Below are 24,586 nucleotides of genomic sequence, written 5' to 3'. Positions count from 1 at the left end.
TCATGGTCTCAATTGATCCCCTGGTCTTAACCTCCCAAATACGTAGGGCTACAGACACCCACCACCACACCTGGCCAATTTAAAAAGTATTTTGTGGAGAGGGGGGTCTTGTTGTGTTCCCCAAGCTGGTCTCAAATTGCTGGTGTCAAGTGATCCTTCTGCCTTGGTTCCCAAAGTGCTGGGATTACAGACATGAGCTGAGACCCCATTTCTTTTTTTTTTTTTTTTTTTTTTTTTTTTTTTGAGGCGGAGTCTTGCTCTGTCGCCCAGGCTGGAGTGCAGTGGCGCGATCTCGGCTCACTGCAAGCTCCGCCTCCCGGGTTCCCGCCATTCTCCTGCCTCAGCCTCCCGAGTAGCTGGGACTACAGGCGCCGCCACCACGCCCGGCTAATTTTTTTGTATTTTTAGTGGAGACGGGGTTTCATTGTGTTAGCCAGGATGGTCTCGATCTCCTGACCTCGTGATCCGCCTGTCTCAGCCTCCCAAAGTGCTGGGATTACAGGCTTGAGCCACCGCGCCCGGCCGAGACCCCATTTCTTAAACAACCGATGTATATCAGCTGTACATTTGAACATGTTATGATTGTATTTTTAAAAAATTTGTCCTTCGATATACTTTTACACTGTCATACATGAAGTGTTTAGGAGAAGGAATTTCATTGTTAGGTTGTGTGTTAGTTTGCTTGCATTGCCAGAAAGGAATCCCTGAGACTGGGCAATTCATAAAGAAAAAGATATTATTTTGACTGACGTTTCTACAGGCTCTATAGAAAACATGGTGCTGACATCTGCTTCTGGTGAGGCCTCAGGAAGCTTGCAGTCATGGCAGAAGGCAAAGGGGAAGCCGGTGTAACACATGGTACGAGGAGCAAGGGGTCAAGCCATTCACGAGGGGTCCGCCCCCATGACCCAGACACCACCTATGAGGCCCCACCCCTAACACTGGGGATTACATTTTAGTATGAGATTTGGAGGGGACAAATGTCCAAACCATATCAGCGTGCTCTCCAGTTTCAATTTTCTGAATCAGAAAACCATGAAAGTGGTTTGGCTGCATGGAAAAGAAAACCCGAATGATGATAATTTGACGAAACAGTGATGGGTTTTTGTCAGTAATAAGCTTAGAGTTGAAGAAATTATTGGTGTTCGTTCATAATTTCAAAGATGTCAGATTAGATGTCTCCTCAGTTTTCTTCATCTTTCCCTCATGGTCTCAACATGGCAGCTGCCTGTTCTTCCTAGTATTCTGGTGATAATACAGACATTGAGACAGAGAATAGCAGCAAGATGAAAGGCAGAAAAGGATCTTAGTTTGTTTTGGCATGTTTTCTGTTTGTATTAGCTTCTGAGTTGCTCCAGGACGTGATGCAGTAACTAAGCTTGATTTAATTTGGTCACTTTGGAGTGAAGAAGCAGTTACTCTTCTGCTTGCTCATTAAGGGAAAATAGGAATCTCTTTTGATGTTGTCCCCTGAATTGTAGGTTATATCACCTTTTTTGCCTTGTATTTCATGGCCTGTGTTTACCGCAGTCTTTTTTTTTTCACTGATAATATTATGCTTAACCATCTGCAAGATTTTAAATGAAATAAACATTCCCTTCCAAAAGCAGGTATTTCATTATGGTTAATGATGCATGTATTAGTTTTATAAAAATTAGGGAGATAACATGCAAAATTAAGTCATTGAAGTTTAGAAAGATAAATGTTAAAAATTAGAGGGATACTCTTTGGCTGACCAAGGAGGGCCCATAGGTTTGTTCCTCAATATTAGATGTGAATGTGAGCCACAGTTTTGCAAGTTTAGAAACTAGTGTAACTAGAGGTAGATCATGTTCAAGGATTCTTTCTGGCTCATGCTAACCAGATGAGAGAGAACGATTAATTCACTTGTTCACTCAATGCATATTTATTGAGTCCTTGTGTTGCAGGATCTAGTTTTAGGTGATGGAGAGTAAAGGTTTGACTGCATGTGAGAGAGACCAGGAAAAAAACAAACAGTAGCTTATTTATGTATTTATTTATTTAATTATACTTTAAGTTCTAGGGCATATGTGCACAACGTGCAGGTTTGATCCATAGGTATACATATGCCTTGTTGGTTTGCTGCCCCATCAACTCGTCATCTATATTAGGTATTTCTCCTAATGCTATCCCTCTCCCAGCCCCCCAGCCCCCAACAGGCTCCGGTGTGTGATGTTCCCTGCCCTGTGTCCAAGTGATCTCATTGTTCACTACCCACCTATGAGTGAGATCATGGCGGTGTTTGGTTTTCTGTCCTTGCAGTAGTTTCTCAGAATGATGGTTTCCAGCTTCATCCATGTCCCTGCAAAGGACATGAACTCATCCCTTTTTTATGGCTGCATAGTATTCCATGGTGTATATGTGCCACATTTTCTTAATGCAGTCTCTCATTGATGGACATTTGGGTTGGTTCCATGTCTTTGCTATTGTGAATAGTGCTGCAGTAAACATACGTGTACATGTGTCTTTATAGTAGCATGATTTATAATCCTTTGGGTATATACCCAGTAATAGGATTGCTGGGTCAAATGATAATTCTAGTTCTAGATCCTTGAGGAATCACCACACTGTCTTCCACAATGGTTGAACTAATTTACACTCCCATCAACAGTGTAAAAGTATTCCTGTTTCTCCACATCCTCTCCAGCATCTGTTGTTTCCTGACTTTTTAATGATCGCCATTCTAACTGGTGTGAGATGGTATCTCATTGTGGTTTTGATTTGCGTTCCTCTGATGACCAGTGATGATGAGCATTTTTTCATGTGTCTGTTGGCTGCATAGATGTCTTCTTTTGAGAAGTGTCTGTTCATATCCTTTGCCCACTTTTTGATGGGGTTGTTTGTTTTTTTTCTTGTAAATTCATTTTAGTTTTTTTGTAGATTCTGGATATTAGCCCTTTGTCAGATGGGTAGATTGAAAAAATTTTCTTCCATTCTATAGGTTGCCTGTTCACCCTAATGGTAGTTTCTTTTGCTGTGCAGAAGCTCTTTTGTTTAATTAGATCCCATTTGTCTATTTTGGCTTTTGTTGCCATTGCTATTGGTGTTTTAGTCATGAAGTCTTTGTCCATGCCTATGTCCTGAATGGTATTGCCTAGGTTTTCTTCTAGGGTTTTTATGGTTTTAGGTCTAACATTTAAGTCTTTAATCCATCTTGAATTAATTTTTGTATAAGGTGTAAGGAAGGGGTCTAGTTTCAGCTTTCTACCTATGGCTAGCCAGTTTTCCCAGCACCATTTATTAAATGGAATGCTTTTATTATTCAAGGGAATCCTTTCCCCATTTCTTGTTTTTGTGAGGTTTATCAAAAGATTAGATGGTTGTAGATGTGTGGTGCTATTTCCGAGGGCTCTGTTCTGTTCCACTGATCTATATAATCTGTTTTGGTACCAGTACCATGCTGTTTTGGTTACTGTAGCCTTGTCGTATGGTTTGAAGTCAGGTAGCATGATGCCTCCAGCTTTGTTCTTTTTGCTTAGGATTGTCTTGGCAATGCGGGCTCTTTTTTGGTTCCATATGAATTAAAGTAGTTTTTTCCAATTCTGTGAAGAAAGTCGTTGGTAGCTTGATGGGGATGGCATTGAATCTATAAATTATGTTGGGCAGTATGGCCATTTTCACAGTATTGATTCTTCCTATCCATGAGCATGGTGTGTCCTTCCATTTGTTTGTGTCCTCTTTTATTTCACTGAGCAGTGGTTTGTAGTTCTCCTTGAAGAGGTCCTTTACATCCCTTGTAAGTTGGATTCCTAGGTATTTTATTCTCTTTGAAGCAATTGTGAATGGGAGTTCACTCATGATTTGGCTCTTTGTTTGTCTGTTAATGGTGTATAGAATGCTTGTGATTTTTGCACATTAATTTTGTATCCTAAGACTTTGCTGAAGTTGCTTACCAGCTTAAGGAGATTTTGGGCTGAGATGATGGGGTTTTCTAAATGTACGATCATGTCATCTGCAAACAGGGACAATTTGACTTCCTCATTTCCTAATTGACTACCCTTTATAAATTTGTCTTGCCTGATTGCCCTGGCCAGAACTTCCAACACTCTGTTGAATAGGAGTGGTGAGAGAGGGCATCCTTGTCTTGTGCTGGTTTTCAAAGGGAATGCTTCCAGTTTTTGCCCATTCAGTGTGATATTGGCTGTGGGTTTGTCATAAATAGCTCTTATTATTTTGAGATACGTTCCATCTGTACCTAGTTTATTGAGAGTTTTTAGCGTGAAGGGCTGTTGAATTTTGTCAAAGGCCTTTTCTGCATCTATTGAGATGATCATATGGTTTTTGTCATTGGTTCTGTTTATGTGATGGATTATGTTTATTGATTTGCATATGTTGAACCTGCCTTGTATCCCAGAGATGAAGCCGACTTGATCATAGTGGATAAGCTTTTTGATATGCTGCTGGATTCGGTTTGCCAGTATTTTTTTGAGGATTTTCGCATCAATGTTCATCAGGGATGTTGGTCTAAAATTATCTTTTTTTGTTGTGTCTCTGCCAGGCTTTGGTATCAGGATGATGTTGGCCTCATAAAATGAGTTAGGGAGGATTCCCTCTTTTTCTGTTGATTGGAATAGTTTCAGAAGGAATGATACCAGCTCCTCCTTGTACCTCTGGTAGAGTTTGGCTATGAATCCATCCGGTCCTGGACTTTTTTTGGTTGATAGACTATTAATTATTGCCGCAATTTCAGAGCCTGTTATTGGTCTATTCAGAGATTCAGCTTCTTCTTCTAGATTTTCTAGTTTATTTGCATAGAGGTGTTTATAGTATTCTCTGATGGTAGTTTGTATTTCTGTGGGATTGGTGGTGATATCCCCTTGATCATTTTTTATTGCGTCTATTTGATTCTTCTCTCTCTTCTTTATTGGTCTATCAATTTTGTTGGTCTTTTCAAAAAACCAGCTCCTGGATTCATTGATTTTTTTTTTGCAGGGTTTTTTGTGTCTCTGTCTCTTTCAGTTCTGCTCTGATCTTAGTTATTCCTGGCCTTCTGCTAGCTTTTGAAAGTGTTTGCTCTTGCTACTCTAGTTCTTTTAATTGTGATGTTAGGGTGTCAATTTTAGATCTTTCCTCTTGTGGGCATTTAGTGCTATAAATTTCCTCTACACACTACTTTAAATGTGTCTCAGAGATTCTGGTATGTTGTTTCTTTGTTCTCATTGGTTTCAGGGAACATCTTTATTTCTGCCTTCATTTCGTTATTTACCCAGCAGTCATTTAGGAGCAGGTTGTTCAGTTTCCATGTAGTTGTGCAGTTTTGAGTGAGTTTCTTAATCCTGAGTTCTAATTTGATTGTGCTGTGGTCTGAGAGACAGTTTGTTATGATTTCTGTTCTTTTACATTTTCTGAGGAGTGCTTTACTTCCAACTATGTGGTCAATTTTGGAATAAGTGCAATGTGGTGCTGAGAAGAATGTATATTCTGTTGATTTGGGGTGGAGAGTTCTGTAGATGTCTATTAGGTCTGCTTGTTGCAGAGCTGAGTTCAGGTCCTGGATATCCTTGTTAACGTTCTGTCTCATTAATCTGTCTAATATTGACAGTGGGGTGTTAAATTCTCCCATTATTATTGTGTGGGAGTCTAAGTCTCTTTGCAGGTCTCTAAGGACTTGCTTTATGAATCTGGGTGCTCCTGTATTGGGTGCATATCTGTTTAGGATAGTCAGCTCTTTTTGTTGAATTGACCCCGTTACCATTATGTAATGGCCTTCTTTGTCTCTTTTGATCTTTGTTGGTTTAAAGTCTGTTTTATCAGAGACTAGGATTGCAACCCCTGTGTTTTTGTTTTTTTTTTTTTTTGCTTTCCATTTGCTTGGTAGATCTTCCTCCATCCCTTTATTTTGAGCCTGTTTGCGTCTTTGCACGTGAGATGGGTCTCCTGAATACAGCACACTGATGGGTCTTGACTCTATCCAATTTGCCAGTCTGTGTCTTTTAATTGGGGCCTTTAGCCCATTTACATTTAAGGTTAAGATTGTTGTGTGTGAATATGATCCTGTCATTATGACGTTAGCTGGTTATTTTGCTCGTTAGTTGATGCATTAGTGCTTCCTTTAGGAGCTCTTGTAGGGCAGGCCTGGTGGTGACAAAATTTCAGCATTTGCTTGTGTGTAACAGATTTTATTTCTCCTTCACTTATGAAGCTTAGTTTGGCTGGATATGAAATTTTGGGTTGAAAATTCTTTTCTTTAAGAATGTTGAATATTGGCCCCCACTCTCTTCTGGCTTGTAGGGTTTCTGCTGAGAGATCTGCTGTTAGTCTGATGGGCTTCCCTTTGTGGGTAACTTGACCTTTCTCTCTGGCTGCCCTTAACACTTTTTCCTTCATTTCAATCTTGGTGAATCTGACAGTTGATGTGTTTTGGGGTTGCTCTTCTCGAGGAGTATCTATGTAGTGGTCTCTGTGTTTCCTGAAATTGAATGTTGATCTGCCTTCCTAAGTTGGGGAAGTTCTCCTGGATAATATCCTGAAGAGTGTTTTCCAACTCGATTCCATTCTCCCCATCACTTTCAGATACACCAATCAAACGTAGATTTGGTCTTTTCACATAGTCTCATATTTCTTGGAGGCTTTGTTTGTTTCTTTTTACTTTTTTCTCTAACCTTGTCTCCTCACTTTATTTCAGTAATTCGATCTTCAATCACTGATACCCTTTCTTCCACTTGATCAAATCAGCTATTGAAGCTTATGCATGCGTCACGAAATTCTCATGCCATGGTTTGCAGCTCCATCAGGTCACTTAAGGCCTTCTCTACACTGTTTATTCTAGTTAGCCATTTGTCTAATCTTTTTTCAAGGTTTTTAGCTTCCTTGCAATGGGTCCGAACATCCTCCTTTAGCTCGGAGAAGCTATAACCGACCTTCTGAAGCCTACTTCTGTCAACTTGTCAAAGTCATTCTCTGTCCAGCTTTGTTCTGTTGCTGGCGAGGTGCTGCGATCCTTTGGAGGAGAAGAGGCACTCTGATTTTTAGAATTTTCAGCTTTTCTGCTCTGGCTTCTCCTCATCTTTGTGGTTTTATCTACCTTTGGCCTTTGATGTTGGTGACCTACAGATGGGGTTTTGGTGTACATGACCTTTTTTTTGATGTTGATGCTGTTCCTTTCTGTTTGTTAGTTTTCCTTTTAACAGGTCCTTGAGCTGTAGGTCTGTTGGAGTTTGCTGGAGTTCCACTCCAGACCCTGTTTGTCTGGGTATCACTAGTGGAGGCTGCAGAACAGCAAATATTGCTGCCTGATCCTACCTCTGGAAGCTTCGTCCCAGAGGGGCAGCCGCCTATATGACGTGTCTGTTGGCCCCTACTGGGAGGTGTCTCCCAGTTAGGCTACATGAGGGTCAGGGACCCACTTGAGGAGGCAGTCTGTCCTTGCTTAGCACTCAAATGTCATGCTGGGAGAACCACTGCTCTCTTCAGGGCTGTCAGACAGGGACGTTTAAGTCTGCAGAAGTTGTCTGCTGCCTTTTGTTCTGCTATGCCCTGCCCACAGAGGTGGAGTTTAGGGGCAGTAGGCCTTGTTGAGCTCTGCCCAGTTGGAGCTTCCCAGCCACTTTGTTTACCTGTTCAAACCTCAGCAATGGCGGACGCCCCTCCCCCAGCCAGGCCTCCTCCTTGCAGACTGCCACGCTAGCAGTGAGCAAGGCTCCGTGGGCGTGGGACCCACTGAGCCAGGCACAGGAGAGAATCACCTTGTCTGCCGCTTGCTAAGACCTTGGGAAAAGCACAGTGTTTGGGGGGAGTGCCCCGTTTTCAGTGTTTGGGGGGAGTGCCCCGTTTTCAGTGTTTGGGGGGAGTGCCCCGTTTTCAGTGTTTGGGGGGAGTGCTCCATTTTCAGTGTTTGGGGGGAGTGCCCCGTTTTCAGTGTTTGGGGGCAGTGCCCAGTTTTCAGTGTTTGGGGGGAGTGCCCCGTTTTCAGTGTTTGGGGGGAGTGCCCCGTTTTTCCAGGAAGTCTGTCGCAGCTTCCCTTGGCTAGGAAAGGGAAATCCTCCAACCCCCTGTGCTTCCCGGGTGAGGTGATGCCCTGCCCTGCTTCAGCTCGCCCTCTGTGGGCTGCACCCACTGGCCAACCAGTCCCAGTGAGGTGAACAGGTGCCTCAGTTGGAAATGCAGAAATCATCCGTCTCTGCGTTGATCACGCCGGGAGCTGCAGGTGGAGCAGTTCCTGTGCGGCCGTCTTGGAATGTCCCACCACAAACAGCAGCTTCAGAGCTTCAGCAGGTGGAGTCCAGACCGTCAGCAGGTGGAGTCCAGACCGTCAGCAGGACTCGCTCTGTGAAGTGATCGGAGCTGCAGAATTTTTTCTGTCTTGCTCTGCCATCCCCTGTGTCTTGCTTTCCCTTGTCTGCATGATTCAAGTTGGCCTACCACCACATTTGCTTACTAAACGGCATGGAAGGCTGCTCTGCCTGTGGAGTAACCGTTCTTCATTCCTTCACATTCTTAATAAACCTGCTTTCACTTTATAGACTCGCCCTGAATTCTTTCCTGTGCTAGGTCCAAGAACCCTGTCTTGGGATCTGGGTCTGGACCCCTTTCTGGTAACATCGTTCTGGCAACCACAGAAGGGTCAATACTGAGGAAACCCCCAACCCAAAGGCTAACTTTGATGCCACCTTCTGTTGGGACTCGAGTTACAAATGGTGCTCGCCATACGGATGCTTTCAGACTGAGGTTCTGTCTGTTCTGAATGCAAGAGGCCTAATAGGCAGGAGTATCGCCATCCCTGTCAAGCATGAAGTCACAGAGCATGAATCTTTCTCCCTCTGCAGCCCTTAGGATTAAGGTTCTCTTAAAGGGAGGGAGGAACTGTCAGAAGCGTTTAAAACAGAGTGACTCCATTTTTTTTTTTTTTTGAGACGGAGTCTCGCTCTGTTGCCCGGGCTGGAGTGCAGTGGCCGGATCTCAGCTCACTGCAAGCTCCGCCTCCCGGGTTTATGCCGTTCTCCTGCCTCAGCCTCCCGTGTAGCTGGGACTACAGGCGCCTGCCACCTCGCCCAGCTAGTTTTTTGTATATTTTAGTAGAGACGGGGTTTCGCCGTGTTAGCCAGGATGGTCTCCTTCTCCTGACCTCGTGATCCGCCCGTCTTGGCCTCCCAAAGTGCTGGGATTACAGGCGTGAGCCACCGCGCCGGGCCAGCGACTCCATTTTGAATAGGGGCTCGGTAAAATAAGGCTGAGACCTAGTGGGCTGCATTCCCAGATGGTTAGACATTCTAAGTCATGGGATGAGATAGGAGGTCAGCACAAGAAACTGATCACGAAGACAGTGCTGATGAAACGTGTTGCAGTAAAGAAGTCGGCTAAAATCCACCAAAACCAACATGGCAATGAGAGTGACCTGGTCATGCTCACTGCTCCACTCCCACCAGCGCTCTGGAAGTTTACAGATGCCATGGCAACATCAAGAAGTTGCCCTGTATCCTCTAAAAAGGGGGGGAGCCCTCAGTTCCTGGAACTGCCCAACCTTTTCCTGGAAAACTCATAAGTAATCCACTCCTTGATTAGCATATAATCAAGAAATAAACATAAAAATTGGCAACCAGCAGCCCTTGGGCTGCTCTGCCTCTGGAATAGCCCTAGTTTATTCCTTTACTTTCTTAATAAACTTGCTTCACTTAAAAAAAATAAATAAACAGCATGGAAGAGGGAAGCGCTGATAAGGGTACACATTTCCCTTTAAAGGAACAACCTATGTACACAGCATTTCTATTACATTCCATCTACTATAATTTGGCAGCATAGCTACACCCATTTGCAAGGGATACTAGGAAATCCAGATGCTTAGTTAAACATTGGAGGTTTTATAAGTAAGAGGGACAAGGGGAGAATGGGTTATAAGCAGTTTGGTACCAATAAGCAGTTTCTGCCACAGGGAGATAGTGGTAAATTATATAAAACCCTTGCCATTGTAGCGTTTATAATCTAGTAGGAGAAACAGACTATAAACAATGTAAAACAAACATACACAAACACATATATAATAACCGTGAATACATATGTGTATCTTTGATGGAGAGAGAGTGTGACATTCATTTCAAGTTATAGTAGTTGCTTGGAGAAAGAATAAGATATGCCAGGACGCAGTGACTCATGCCTGTACCAATCCTAGCAGTTTGGTGGGAGGCTGAAGGGAGTAGATCACTTGAGCCCAGGAGTTCAAGAGCAGCCTGGGCAATATGGTGGAACCCTGTCTCTACAAAAAAATAGAAAAAAATCAGCTGGACATGGTGGGTGCAGACCTGTGGTCCCAGCTATTCAGGAGGCTGAGGTGGGAGGATCGCTTGAGCCCAGGAGGCTGAGGCTGCAGTGAGCTGTGGTGGTGCCATTGCCCTCCACCCTCAGCAACACAGTGAGACCCTGTCTCAAAAGAAAAAGAAAAAGAAGGAGAATAAAATACAATAAGGGAAGGAGAGAGGGGGGCTGGTTTTTGTTTGTTCAGGGCCATTTTATGTGTGTGGTCTGAATTGAGTTAAGCATCTGGAAATTTGTAGTGTCCTTTGCAAGTAGATGTGTCCATGTTGCCAAATTCTGTGTCTTCTTACAGCCAAATTGAAAGCCAGGTTGATTTCATAGGTTCCACATGTGTTTGTAATTGTGAGGAGAAAGGACTGTATTAGGAAGATTAGAGAAGATTTCTGAAAGGATGAGATATGAATAGAAACCTTAGTGAAGCGAGGGAATACGAACGGTGGGGAGGTCTGAGGGAAGAGTAGATAATACAGTGTGGACATACTGATGTTGGAAGGAGCTGGCACAGTCAAGAAAACCAGCTGAGTGAGCTAAACACTGAGGCCAAATGGTCTGACCTGGGCAAGGGAACGTTTCCTTTGTTTTCTTTCCCCACCATCCTGTGAGCTGTGTGAACACAGGGACCTCGTTTTCTTGACTGTTATGTGTCCACAGGGCCTAAAACAGTTCAATTAGCCTTGATGAAATCGTGATTATGCCAGAAAGAATATTGTGCAGAAAGAATCAGAATAATTTCTGTAATCCTCCCTCCCTCCCTCCCTCCCTCCCTCCCTCCCTCCCTCCCTCCCTCCCTCCCTCCCTCCCTCCCTTCCTCCCTCCCTCCCTCCCTCCCTTCCTCACGATCTAAGCTCACTGCAGCCCCAACTTCTGGGCTCAAGTGATCTGCCCACCTCAGCCCCCCAAGTAGTTGGGATTATGGGCACGTGCCACCATGCCTGGCTAAATTTTGTATTTTTTGTAGAGATGAGGTTTTGCCATGTTGCCCAGGTTGGTCTTGAACTCCTGAGCTCCAATGGTCAACCGGCCTTGGCCTCCCAGAGTTCTGGGATTACCGGTGTGAGCCACGGAACCCTGCCAATATTTCTAATTTCATGAGAGAAAAAAACCCCACATTTTAAATTGGTATCCCATTACATGTGCACCTAGCCCTAAGAGTATTTTGTTAATTTCAAAAGTATTTAGTATAAATGCAAGTTAAAATATGTAGCCGAAAATGTGAAGAAGAGCCTACTTAGTAACTAATTTTTTTTTTCTTTTTCTTTTTCTTTTTTGACAGAGTCTTGCTCTGTCACCCAGGCAGGAGTGCAGTGGCGTGATCTCGACTCACTGCAACCTCCGCCTCCTGGGTTCAAGCGATTCTCCTGCCTCACCCTCCCAAGTAGCTGCAACTACAGGCACACACCACCACTCCCAGCTAATTTTTGTAATTTTAGTAGAGACAGGGTTTCACCATATTGGTCAAGCTGGTGTCAAACTCCTGACCTCAGGTGATCCACCCACCTCGGCCTCCCAAAGTGCTGGGATTACAGGAGTGAGCCACCGCGCCTGGCAATATATAACATTTTTCTGATTAAACTTATATATTGTTTACATTTAACTTTATTCAAATTAGACAAATCATTGAAATTTATAAAATGAATAAGGAAAAATGAAATTGTAATTTCCATTTCCATAAAAAAGTACTGTGTATATTTTATTTTCTTCTTGACTTTATGCATATATATTTACTGAAACATACTAAATTTGTTCAAATCGTACATTTTCGTTTCTTTTTTTGAGGCAGTCTTGCCCTGTTGCCCAGGCTGGAGTGCAGTGGCATGATCCCAGCTCACTGCAACCTCTGATTCAAGCAATTCTTGTGCCTCAGCTACCCAAGTAGATGGGATTACAGGCATGCACCTCCACCCTCGTCTAATTTTAGTGTTGTTAGTAGAGATAGGTTTCGCTGTGTTGGCCAGGCTGGTCTGGAACTCTTGGGCTCAAATGATTGGCCCACCTCGGCCTCCCAAAGTGTTGGGATTGTAGGCGTGAGCCACCGCGCCCGGCCTTCCTGATCTGACTGGTACTGGGAGAGATGTTGGTCTCCCACTGTTTTACTCTGGGGTCTCCATTATAATGGCTTTGAAATGTTGATTCAGAACAGCCTAATCCATTCCAAGGATTCAGTAATCTTCTTTCATGATAATCTTCTTCCATGAGGAGATTATTTTTCTCATGGCCCATTCTCACCTCCAGTCCTTGACTCACATAATTGGTATACTTAGATTTTTTTTTAAGACTCTCTCTTTTTAAATTGTATATATTTAATTATTTTAAATCTTTTTAGAGATGGGGTCTTACTGTGTTGCCCAGGGTGGTCTCGAACTCCTTGCCTTAAGCAATCCTCATGTCTTGGCCTCCCAAGGCAGTGGGATTATAGGTGTGAGCCACTGCTCCAGCCTACTGTACATATTTAAGATGTATAACATGAAGAATAGTAAAATGATTACTACAGTCAAGCAAAGTAACCTATCCTTACCTTCCATAATTGTCTTTTTAGTGGTATGTGTGTGGTAAGAGCACCTAATAACCTACTCTGAGCACATTTTCAGTGTATAAGACATTATTATTAAGTATAGTCCTCGGTTGTACATGAGCGCTCTAGACTTATTCAAGACTCTTTTTTCTTTTCTTTTCTTTCTTTCTTTTTTTTTTTTTTTTTTTTTTTTTTTTTTTGAGGCAGAGTCTCACTCTGTTGCCCAGGCTGGAGTACAATGGCACGATCTCGGCTCACTGCAACCTCTGCTGCCCAGGTTCAAGCAATTCTCCTGCCTCAGCCTCCTGAGAAGCTGGGATCACAGGCGCCCACCACCACGTCTGGCTAATTTTTGTATTTTTAGTAGAAACGGGATTTCACCATGTTGGTCAGGCCGGTCTTGAACTCCTGACCTCAGGTGATCCACCTGCCTCGGCCTCCCAAAGTGGTGGGATTACAGGTGTGAGCCACTGCACCCGGCCTATTCAAGACTCTTTTATTCCCTCCCAATATTGTTGTTTTGTTTGAAAATTGTGTCTTTGGACCCTTCCTTTTAGCAGTAACAACTTTTTAACAGTATCTTCAGTGTGGTTAGTATCATTTCCAAGTTTCTTTTGCTAGTATTAGGTTTCTCCCCCATTGGAAGCTTCATGAAGGCAGGAATTTTTATGTTTTAGAACTGCTATAACTTCAGTGTCTCTAACTGTATCTGAAACATGATGAGTACTCAGTATTTGTTGAATGAATAAATCTGAGCTAATGAAAGCATGAATGTGAGTAAACAAATTTTTAAAAGCACACACACAAAAAAAAGACTCTTCCATTTTAAACTCTGGACTTTTATTCATTTTCAGTTTTGTAAATTTTTTTCTTGTCAGTGTTTTTGGGGCAGACTTCTGTAAATTTACCCTGTTATAGGAATATATGCTCTCTAGTCTGTCTCTAGAATGTATGGTCATTTTTCCGTTTATTTTCAAATACTGTTTCTGTAGTTAAAGCAGCTTAATTATTCATTTATCATTCACTTTTTAAATCTTTGTCCTATAAGGAAGTAAATGGAAATATTACTTCCTATAAGCAAGAAATTATTATATTTGTATATTTTAAAATAAGCCTTTGACCAGTTAAATGCAGCTTCCTGGCTCAATATAAGGATATTTCTTTTTAGACCTTGGGTTTTCACCCATGGAATCAGTAAGCAAATATTAGAAGATCATATATTCTGGGGCTGAGTGGGGTGACTGACACCTGTAATCCCAGGACTTTTGGAGGCCAGGGCAGGAGGATCATTTGAGGTTAGGTGTTCCAAACCAGCCTGGCCAACATAGTGAAACCCCCATCTCTACAAAAAATGTAAACAACAAAAAAAGAAAATAATTTATTCTGGGGGATTCATACAAAAAATGCTATTTGTGAGATGATGTTAACTTTCTTAAAACAGAAGATATTCTCCGTCTTACATTTTTCAATACCCACAAAATGATGTCCAGTGTGTTCTTGGATTGTTATTACACCAAATTCATTGATTCGTAAGATTTTCCCATGTCACACTGATTTGGAGAAGAATATTGTTGTAGGATAAAGTTATTCCAAAACTGTGGTTTCGTGTCACTGTTCTTTCCTAGGCAGAGATTTGAGGCAGCATTTATTTGCTCATTTGCTTTTCTGCCATTGTTTTCCACTCAGCAGCATTTCATGGGTCTTTATGCTGACAAGGGACTGACAGGCAAAAGGCACACACTAATGATTGATATATTGATATTTGTGGTACGAATCGTAGAGTTGTTTGGGGATCATTCTCAAACATTCTTTGACCTTGTAATCCCAATTTTTGAAATCTGCTCCTAGGAAGATAACTCTTAAGAGAAAAAACTCTCAGCAGTTTTTACTAAAATGTTTAGGGTGATTCTCCAATATAGCAAATATGCCTAATAATTAAGATTAATATGATGTTTAAAAATGTTCCAGAAATGATGTTGAAGAAAACAAAATAAAATATGCACACCAATTGCTTTCATTAAAAAGAAGTATATTACCAGCCGGGCGCGGTGGCTCAAGCCTGTAATCCCAGCACTTTGGGAGGCCGAGACGGGTGGATCACGAGGTCAGGAGATCGAGACCATCCTGGTGAACACAGTGAAACCCCGTCTCTACTAAAACTACAAAAAACTAGCCGGGCGAGGTGGCGGGCGCCTGTAGTCCCAGCTACTCGGGAGGCTGAGGCAGGAGAATGGCGTGAACCCGGGAGGCGGAGCTTGCAGTGAGCTGAGATCAGGCCACTGCACTCCAGCCTGGGCGACAGAGCGAGACTCCGTCTCAAAAAAAAAAAAAAAAAAAAAAAAAAAAGAAGTATATTTGGCTGGGCACAGTGGCTCACGCCTGTAATCCCAGCACTTTGGGAGGCTGAGATGGGTGCCTCACCTGAGGTCAGGAGTTCGAGATCAGCCTGGCCAACATGGTGAAACCCCGTCTCTCTACTAAAAATATATAAAAAATTAGGCATGTTAGCACAGACGTGTAATCCCAGCTACTCGGTAGGCTAAGGCAGGAAAATCACTTGAACCTAGTAGGTGGAGGTTGCAGTGAGCCGAGACCGTGCCATTGTGCTCCAACCTGGGCAATAAGAGCGAAACACGTCTCAAAAAAAAAAAAAAAAATTTTGTTGATGGAGGTTGCAAGAGAATAAAATTATGTGACTTGATCTTAAGTTTGTTGAATCCTTTTCGGGTAAAGATGTTTAAACATACATTAAAAATTTAGCCATTACCGGGCATGGTGGGTCACACCTGTAATTCCAGCACTTTGGGAGGCCAAGGTGGACGGGTCATTTGAGGTCAGAAGTTTGAGACCAGCCTGGCCAACATGTTGATATCCTGTCTCTACTAAAAATACAAAAATTAGCCAGGCATGTTGGGGCACGCCTTTAATCCCAACTACTTAGGAGGCTGAAGCAGGAGAATCACTTGAACTCAGGAGGTGGAGGTTGTGGTGAGCTAAGACTGCACCACTGCACTCCAACCTGGGCAATAGTTAGACTTTGTCTCAAGAAAAAAAAAGAAAGAAAGAAAGAAAAAGATCAGCCATTATAACAGATAACTGGATAAAAAAGAAATGAGTTAATTTAAATTTGAGAAGTGCTTGAAATGGACAGTATAGTTATACATGCATATGCAAAGTAAATATATAGAATATATAAATACTGAAAACTCTAGATGTTATATCTGGGCAAAAACTTAGTATTTTTAGTGAAAGACAACCTCTGAACAACTATGGAAACATCTGTCACCAAGTAGAAATTATTTCTAACAAATGTGTAACTTTACTTTTGCAGGCCAAAGAGTGTGGCCAGATGCAAAATAAGTGGCTGATGATAAACATTCAAAATGTGCAAGACTTTGCCTGTCAGTGCCTCAACCGCGACGTGTGGAGCAACGAAGCTGTGAAGAATATTATCCGGGAACATTTCATTTTCTGGCAGGTGAGAAGGAGAGTTAATCAGAAGTTTTGTAGAATTTTACTTTTGTAGTGTGGGATGTTGAGGGAAAGGAATTGGGTTATAATGAATTAAGACATTTAAAAAAGGTAAAACCGGCTGGGGGCAGTAGCTTACGCCTGTAATCCTAGCACTTTGGGAGGCTGAGGCTGGCGGATCACCTGAGGTCAGGAGTTCGAGACCAGCCTGGCCAACACGGTGAAACCCCGTCTCTACTAAAAATACAAAAAATTAGCCAGGCGTGGTGGCGGGCGCCTATAATCCCAGCTACTCGAGAGGCTGAGGCAGGAGAATCACTTAAACCCAGGGAGTGGAGATTTCAGTGAGCCAAGATCGTACCATTACACTCCAGCCTGGGCAACAGAGCAAGACTCCGTCTCAAAACAACACAAAACAAAACAAACTGTACTGTTCAGTAGAAATATAATGTAAGCTATACACATAATTTAAATTTTTCCAGTAGCCACGTTAAAAAAGATTAATCGGCCGGGCATGGTGGCTCAAGCCTGTAATCCCAGCACTTTGGGAGGCCGAGACAGGCAGATCACGAGGTCAGGAGATCGAGACCATCCTGGCTAACACTGTGAAACCCCGTCTCTACTAAAAAAAATACAAAAAAACTAGCCGGGCGAGGTGGCGAGCGCCTGTAGTCCCAGCTACTCGGGAGGCTGAGGCAGGAGAATGGCGTAAACCTGGGAGGCGGAGGCTGCAGTGAGCTGAGATCTGGCCACTGCACTCCAGCCTGGGTGACAGAGCGAGACTCTGTCTCAAAAAAAAAGATTAATCAAAATAGGCAAAATTAATTTAAATAATATATTTGGTTAAATCAATATACCTGTATAACTAATACAAAAATAATGAGATGATTTGCTTTTATTTGGTGTTAAGTCTTCAAGATATGGTTTGTATTTATACTTACATCCCTTCTCTATTTGGAGTAGCCAAATTTCAGGTGCTTCAGTAGCCACTTCTGGGTAGTGGTTGCTGTATGAGACAGTGCAGGTATAGAAGATCTTGAGGTCATTGGAAGCATTTGGCTAAGACTTAGATTTTAGCTTGGGTTTGATACTTTTTAATTCTGTGTTCTTAGACATGTCACTTTAGTCTTCCTAGCTAATGAGATAAGATTAGAGACCTTGTATCATTTTTCCCCTACTGTGAGACAGGGTTTTGCTCTGTCACCCAGGCTGCAATGCAGTGGCATGAACATGGCTTAGCCTTGACTTCCTGGGCTCAAATGATCTTCCCACCTCAGTTTCTTGAGTAGTTGGGACCACAAACATGCACCACCATGCCCATATAATGGTTTTTTTTTTTTTTTTTTTTTTTTTTGTAGAGATGGGGTCCTGCCATATTGCCCAGGCTCGTCTCGAACTCCTGGGCCCAAGCCATCTGCTTCCCTTGGCTTCCCAAAGTGCTGGGATTACAAGCATGAATCACCGTGCCAGCTCAATTTTTTTTATTTTGTGGAAAGTTATAGAAAATAAAAACTTACAAATGAACTTAATTTTTTCCCCTACTGTAAGATATGCTATTAATGTTATTAATTTGCCTGTGTATATTTTACAGGCCCCTAAATTTAATGTAATTTTAATGGTAAAATTCCTTGTATTTTATTCAACAAATATTGATCGAGCAGCTCATTGCTTAGCACAGTGCTGAACTCTAGAGCTTATAATCCTTTTTTCTTTCTTTCTTTCTTTCTTTTTCTTTCTTTCTTTCTTTTTCTTTCTTTCTTTCGTTTGTTTGTTTCTTTCTTTCTGTCTTTCTTTGTCTCTCTCTCTCTCTCTCTCTCCCCCTCTCTCTCTCTTTCTCTCTCTCTCTCTCTCTCTCTTTCTCTCTTTCTCTTTTTCTTTCTTCTTTCTTTCTATAAATAGGGTCTTGCTCTGTCACCCAGGCTGGAATACAGTGGTGCAGTCATAGCTCACTGCAGCCTCTAACCCCTATAGGCTCAAGAGATCTTCCCACCTCAGTCTCCTGAGTTGCTGGGACTATAGGTGCACACCATTAAACCTGGCTAATTTAAAAACAAAAACAAACTTCTTGTAGAGATGGGGTTTTGCTATGTTGCCCAGGCTGGTCTCAAACTCCTGTCCTCAAGCTGTCCTCTGCCTCTGCCCCACAAAGTGCTAGGGTTATAGGTGCGAGCCACCATGCAGAGCCATAATCTTTTTTTTTTTTTTTTTTTTTTTTTTTTTTTTTTGAGACAGAGTCTTGCATTGTTGCTGGGCTAGAGTACAGTGCCGCGATCTCGGCTTGCTACAGTCTCTGTCTCCCAGGTTCAAGCAATTCCCCTGCCTCGGTCTCCTGAGTAGTTGGGACTACAGGCACGCATCACCATGCCCAGCTAACTTTTTGTATTTTAGTAGAGATGGGGGTTTCACATGTTGGCCAGGATGGTCTCGATCTCCTGACCTGTGATCCACTTGCCTCGGCCTCCCAAAGTGCTGGGATTACAGGTGTGAGCCGCCACGACCGGCCCATAATCTTAATACATTGTGATTTATTAAGATGTATATGGTTGAGAGTTATGAATGACATAGGTTGACAGATAACTTGAGCGGGAAGAAGGATACCTCATCTGAACTGGGAAAGGAAGAGGAATGGATTGATATGTTTATGGTAAATTTCCAGAGGGTGCTAAAAGTAGGAAGTTGAAGGAGTTCGAACCAGATGACCTTCATTATCTCTTTCGTGTAGGAGTGAGATCTTAATACATATGCCAGAGGTGTATTTGGAGAGCTAATTGATGTTGGTATATAACAAGGTTATAGTTGGTTCTTTTCTTAGAGGCTGACTTTTTTTTTTATATCAATGATTTAACAGGTTTATCATGACAGTGAGGAAGGTCAGAGATACATACAGTTTTATAAGTTAGGGGATTTCCCCTATGTTTCCATATTGGACCCACGGACAGGTAAGATTTATATCAGCGTGCAACTTTTAACCTATCACTTGTCTTTCAGTTATCTCAATTGATCTTTAATATTTGACTGGATCTGTTTTCAGAATTATAGTAATTTAGGTGAAGGCTTCCTGTTTTTTTTCCCCTTTATATTATTTAAACATCTATTGATGTATGTAGTTAAGACATCTTTTTCTGGCAACATTGGGAGATGGTAGTATTTTATGTTTGTGCAGTTCTGTTCTTTTGAAGAATAACTGATATATTCATCTTACCTTTTTAAAGGAATTTTTTTTAAAGTTTTTTTTGTTTTGTTTTTGGTTTTTGTTTGTTTGTTTGTTTGTTTGTTTGTTTTTTGAGACGGAGTCTCGCTGTGTCGCCCAGGCTGGAGTGCAGTGGCCGGATCTCAGCTCACTGCAAGCTCCGCCTCCCGGGTTTACGCCATTCTCCTGCCTCAGCCTCCCGAGTAGCTGGGACTACAGGCGCCCGCCACCTCGCCCGGCTAGTTTTTTTTGTAGTTTTTAGTAGAGACGGGGTTTCACTGTGTTAGCCAGGATGGTCTCGATCTCCTGACCTCGTGATCCACCCGCCTCGGCCTCCCAAAGTGCTGGGATTACAAGCGTGAGCCACCGCGCCCAGCCTAAATTTTTTTAATCATTAAAATGTTAAGATTGCCCAGATACTAGTTGTGATCCCACCCAAGAAGCAGAGGGTGGAGCTGGTTTTATTAATTAATTGTGTTTTATATAATATTGCTTTCTCTGAATCTCTTCTTCCTAAATGGCAGTAAGTGATAGCAGCAGATAAGATGGTTGCTCTATCATGATGGGTGGGAATCTGTTAGGTGAGTATAATTGATGTGACTTCTAGGTTATGAAGACAGTATATAGCATAAGCTGGTGGAGGGGATGTGTCTTTACAGTACACTTCAATTATGCATATGCTGAAAGGGATACTTAATGAGAATGTTCAGAAAGATTATAGATATTATATTTATATATCCTGGTTTTAATCTTTAGGTCAGAAGCTAGTAGAATGGCACCAGTTAGATGTATCTTCTTTCTTGGACCAAGTGACGGGATTTCTGGGTGAACATGGACAACTGGATGGACTTTCTAGCAGTCCCCCCAAAAAATGTGCCCGTTCAGTAAGTATAATTAGGAGGTAGTGATGGGAAAATAAATGTAATTGGTCATAAGCATCTTACATAAAATGTTTGATGTTAAGATGGTAATGATAAGTGGACAACTGTCACTTGTGGCTATAGCATCTTAGATATCCTCCTCAATTTCCCATTTGAGAGTTCCATCTTCTCGGTGAAATCATGATACTCATACTCCTCCCAGTCTGTCTTGCAGCTAGAGTGCAGGCAGATGCCCCCAGATCTGGATTTAGAAGGAAGCAATGTGAATAGGTTGAGCAGGAGGACTGATCTGGCAAGCCCATTGGTAGAGGGATCTATTTCCTTAGGGACAGCTCTGGGAGGGCTTCTGATAGCCAGGTCTAAACAGCAGTGCAAGTGGTGGGTTTTTTGTGTGTTTTGTGTTTTGTTCTGGAGATAGGATCTTGCTATTTTGCCCAGGCTGTCCTGGAACTCCTGGGCTGAAGCAGTCTTCTCACCTCAACTGCCCGAGTAGCTAGGACTACAGGTACACACCACCATAGCCGGCCGGAAGTGGTGTTTTTCGTTTTTGTTGGAACAACTCTTGTGGTATAGTGGAGCGTTATTATTGGTTAATATAGTTTTAGGGCCTGGCTCTCTGTCCCTCCTAGAATTTATTTCTATACTTAATTTCTAGAATGTACTGTCACTAGGTAGACATGTTTGATAATTGGTATCAAGATTAGTTACAAATAAGAGACTGAACTTGCAAAGATACAGCAATCTCACATAGGTTTTCATGGCTATTTGGGTTTGATAGCTGTAGGGATAAAAATAGTTTTGTTTTATTGGGTTTTTTTTTTTTTTGAGCCGGAGTCTTGTTCTGTCACTAGGGCTAGAGAGCAGTGGTGTGATCTCGGCTCACTGCAACCTCCGCCTTCCGGGTTCAAGCAATTCTCCTGTCTTGGCCTCCCAAGTAGCTGGGATTACAGACATGCACCACCGCATCCGGCTAATTTTTGTATTTTTAGTAGAGACGGGGTTTCGCCTTGTTGGGTAGGCTGGTCTCGAACTCCTGACTTCAAGTGATCTGCCTTCCTCGGCCTCCCGAAGTGCTGGGATTACAGTTGTGAGCCAGCTCGCCCGGCCTGTTTTTTTCTTTAGACAGGATCTTGTTCCGTTTCTCAAGCAGCAGTGCAGTGGTGTGATTATGGCTCACTACAGCCTCCACCTCTTGAGCTCAAGCGATCCTTCCACCTCAGCCTCCTAAGTAGCTGGGACCACAGATGTGCATCACCATGCCAGCTAAGTTTTTAAATTTTTGTAGAGACGGAGGTCTCCATATGTTGTCCAGGCTGGCCTCAAACTGGCCTCAAGCAATCCTCCTGCCTCAGCCTCCCAAAGTGTTGGGATTCTGGGCGTGAGCACCACACCCAGCAAAATTTTTATTGTGTTGTGTTGTGTTGTACTGTATTGTATTGTGTTTTTTGAGATGTGGTCTCACACTGTTGCCCAGGCTGGACTGCAGTGGCATAATATTAACTCACTGTAGTCCTTGCAACCTTGAGAGAACATGGAAAAAAAAAAAAAAAAAACTTGCTAGCCTTGAACTCCTGGGCTCAGTCGATCATCTTGCCTCCGCCTCCTGAGTAGCTAGGACTACGGGTGTGCACCATCTTGCCTGGCTAATTTTTTATTTTTGTGGAGGCAGGATCTCGCTATGTTGCTCAGCCTGATCTGAAACTCCTAAGCTCAAGCCATTCTCCTGCCTTGGCCTCCCAAAGTGCTGGGATTATAAGCATGAACCACCATACCATGCCCAGCCTAAAAATAGTTTTAGAAGATGTGAGGAACACTTCCTTCAGTTATCACCTATAATAAAGTGCCTATTTAAGGAAAAGCCCTTAGGGATAGTATAGAAATTTTGTTGACCTCAGGCAGTCCTGCTTGATTTACAGTTTTTTGGGCGCTTTTTTGTTGTTGTTCCCTCTCTTCCGTGGAATGCTTCATAATGTCATGTTCTGCTTTTGGTAGCATGTTAATGCTGACCTCACAATAAATTGAGAAGTGTTTCTTCCTCTTCTGTTATCTGCAGTAGTGTCTGTAGAATTGTTATTACTTTTTCCTTAATGTTTGATGATATTTACCAGTGAAGCGACATGGGCCTAGAGGTTTTTTTTGTGGAAAGTTTTAAACTACAAATTCAGTCTTATTGGTGGATACCTGACTACTTGGTTATCTGTTTCTTCTTGGATAAGCTTTAGCAAGCTGTATCTTTCTAGGGGTTTGTTCATTTTACTATATTGACGAGTTCATTATAGTCCCTGTGATGCCATTAATCACTATAGAGATTATAGTTGTCCCCTCTCTTAATTCTGTTTTTGGTAATTTTTGGCTTCCCTTTTTCCCCCGACAGTCTAGCTAGAGGCTTAGTAGTTTTATTGATCTCAAGGAACCAGTGGGGGTGTGGCATGTGCCTGTAGTCCCATCTGCTTGGCAGGAATATTGCTTGAGCCAGGAGTTCAGGAATGTGCTGTGCTGTGATCATGCCTGTGAGGTCACTGCACTCCAGTCTTTGGGTAGCAGTAAGACTCTGTCTCTTAAAAACAACAACAACAATTGCCTTTGGGATTTTGGTGGTGTTTTTGTTTTTTATTTTTCTCTATTGTATTTGCTTTCTAGGTCATTTATTAATTTATGTTTTCTTTTTTTTTTTTTTTTTTTTGAGACAGAGTCTCACGCTGTTGCCCAGGCTGGAGTGCAGTGGCGCGATCTCGGCTCACTGCAAGCTCCGCCTCCTGGGTTCACGCCATTCTCCTGCCTCAGCCTCCTGAGTAGCTAGGACTACAGGCGCCCGCCACCGCGCCCGGCTAATTTTTTGTATTTTTAGTAGAGACGGGGTTTCACTGTGGTCTCGATCTCCTGATCTTGTGATCCGCCCGCCTCGGCCTCCCAAAGTGCTGGGATTACAGGCTTGAGCCACCGCGCCCGGCTAATTTATGTTTTCTTTGGGCTTAATTTTATTTTCTTTTCCTGGGTGTATTCTCTTTTTTTTTTTTTTTTTTTAAGGTGGGGAAGCTTAGGTCATTAATTTGATGCCTTTCTCTCTTCTAATATAAGCATTTAATTCTATAATTTTTCGATAAGTACTGCTATTGCTCAATACTATTTTCTAGCTACAAGAGAAATTAGTAAAATGAATTTTTTAGTTGAACATGTTTTATAAACTTAATTAGGGTTCTGTAAGTAAGGAAATCAGAGGAGAATGAAATTCAATAGGAGCCTGATAGTGTCTGCCATGGCCACAATTTTTAAAGTCAAGCTACACGCTATCTGTGCAGTGTCATTGCTGTAAATTCACGATCCACCTAAGCCATTGCATGTCACACAGACACCTCTGCTTGCTTTTTAGGGGCGGTAAATTAGTTTATTTTTAAATTTTCTTTTGGCCGGGTGTAGTGGTTTATGCCTGTAGTCCCAGCTACTTGGGAGGCTGAGGTGGGAGGATTGCTTGAGCCTGGCAGGTGGAGGGAGTAGTGAGCCAAGATTGCACCACTGCATTTCAGCCTGGGTGACAGAGTAACCTGTCTCAAAAAAAAAAACAAAAAACAAAACGTTTTTCCCTTTAATTTTTTGCTACATGATTGCCTGATAGTAAAAAACAAAATGTGGTTTCTTTAGTTTTTTATTAGCAACCCACATTTTTTTTTTTTTACCTATTTATTGTGGAAAATTTTAAGCATATTCAAAGTTGAAGTAGTTTATTGAGCCTCTTTGTATTCATTAGCTTATTTCAGTAATTATCAACAGATGGCCAGTCTTCTTTCCTCTATATCCCGTATCTGAATTATTATTATTATTATTTTTTTTTCTTTTTTTTTTTAAATTTATTATTATACTTTAAGTTGTAGGGTACATGTGCATAACGTGCAGGTTTGTTACATATGTATACCTGTGCCATGTTGGTGCGCTGCACCCATCAACTCGTCATTTACATCAGGTATAAATCCCAATGCAATCCCTCCCCCCTCCCCCCACCATATCTGAATTATTTTGAAGCAAATCTCAGAATTCATTGTTTCATTAATATATACTCTGGGATTTATATTTAAAAGATAAAGGCTTTTTTATTTTTTAAAATACTATCACCATGTCATTATTATACCCTTAAAAATTAGCAGTAATTCTGTAATATCGTGAGATATCCAGTGTTCAACTTTAGATTATCTTACAATTTTTTTCCTCTATAGTATGTTTGAGTCAGGAGTAAGTTCCACTCAAACAACATTATTTTGTGATTCATTA

General features: G+C 42.1%; 1 protein-coding gene across 2 annotated transcripts in view; it reads left to right on the top strand.

The window, feature by feature from the left end:
• Positions 1–24,586, top strand: part of UBXN7 (UBX domain protein 7) — an 86,734-nt gene that overhangs the window by 44,790 nt on the left and 17,358 nt on the right. For both annotated transcript variants that reach the window (XM_050779179.1, XM_050779180.1), the window contains 3 exons: positions 16,113–16,259; positions 19,101–19,191; positions 20,199–20,326. In XM_050779179.1, coding sequence (XP_050635136.1) covers positions 16,113–16,259; positions 19,101–19,191; positions 20,199–20,326 — 366 coding nt within the window. The remainder of the gene's footprint in view (positions 1–16,112; positions 16,260–19,100; positions 19,192–20,198; positions 20,327–24,586) is intronic.

Source organism: Macaca thibetana, chromosome 2 (genome assembly GCF_024542745.1).
Source record: "Macaca thibetana thibetana isolate TM-01 chromosome 2, ASM2454274v1, whole genome shotgun sequence".
Taxonomy (NCBI): Eukaryota; Metazoa; Chordata; class Mammalia; order Primates; family Cercopithecidae; genus Macaca; species Macaca thibetana.
Note: the sequence above shows the minus strand (reverse complement) of the source record. Positions and strands in the feature narration are given on the sequence as shown.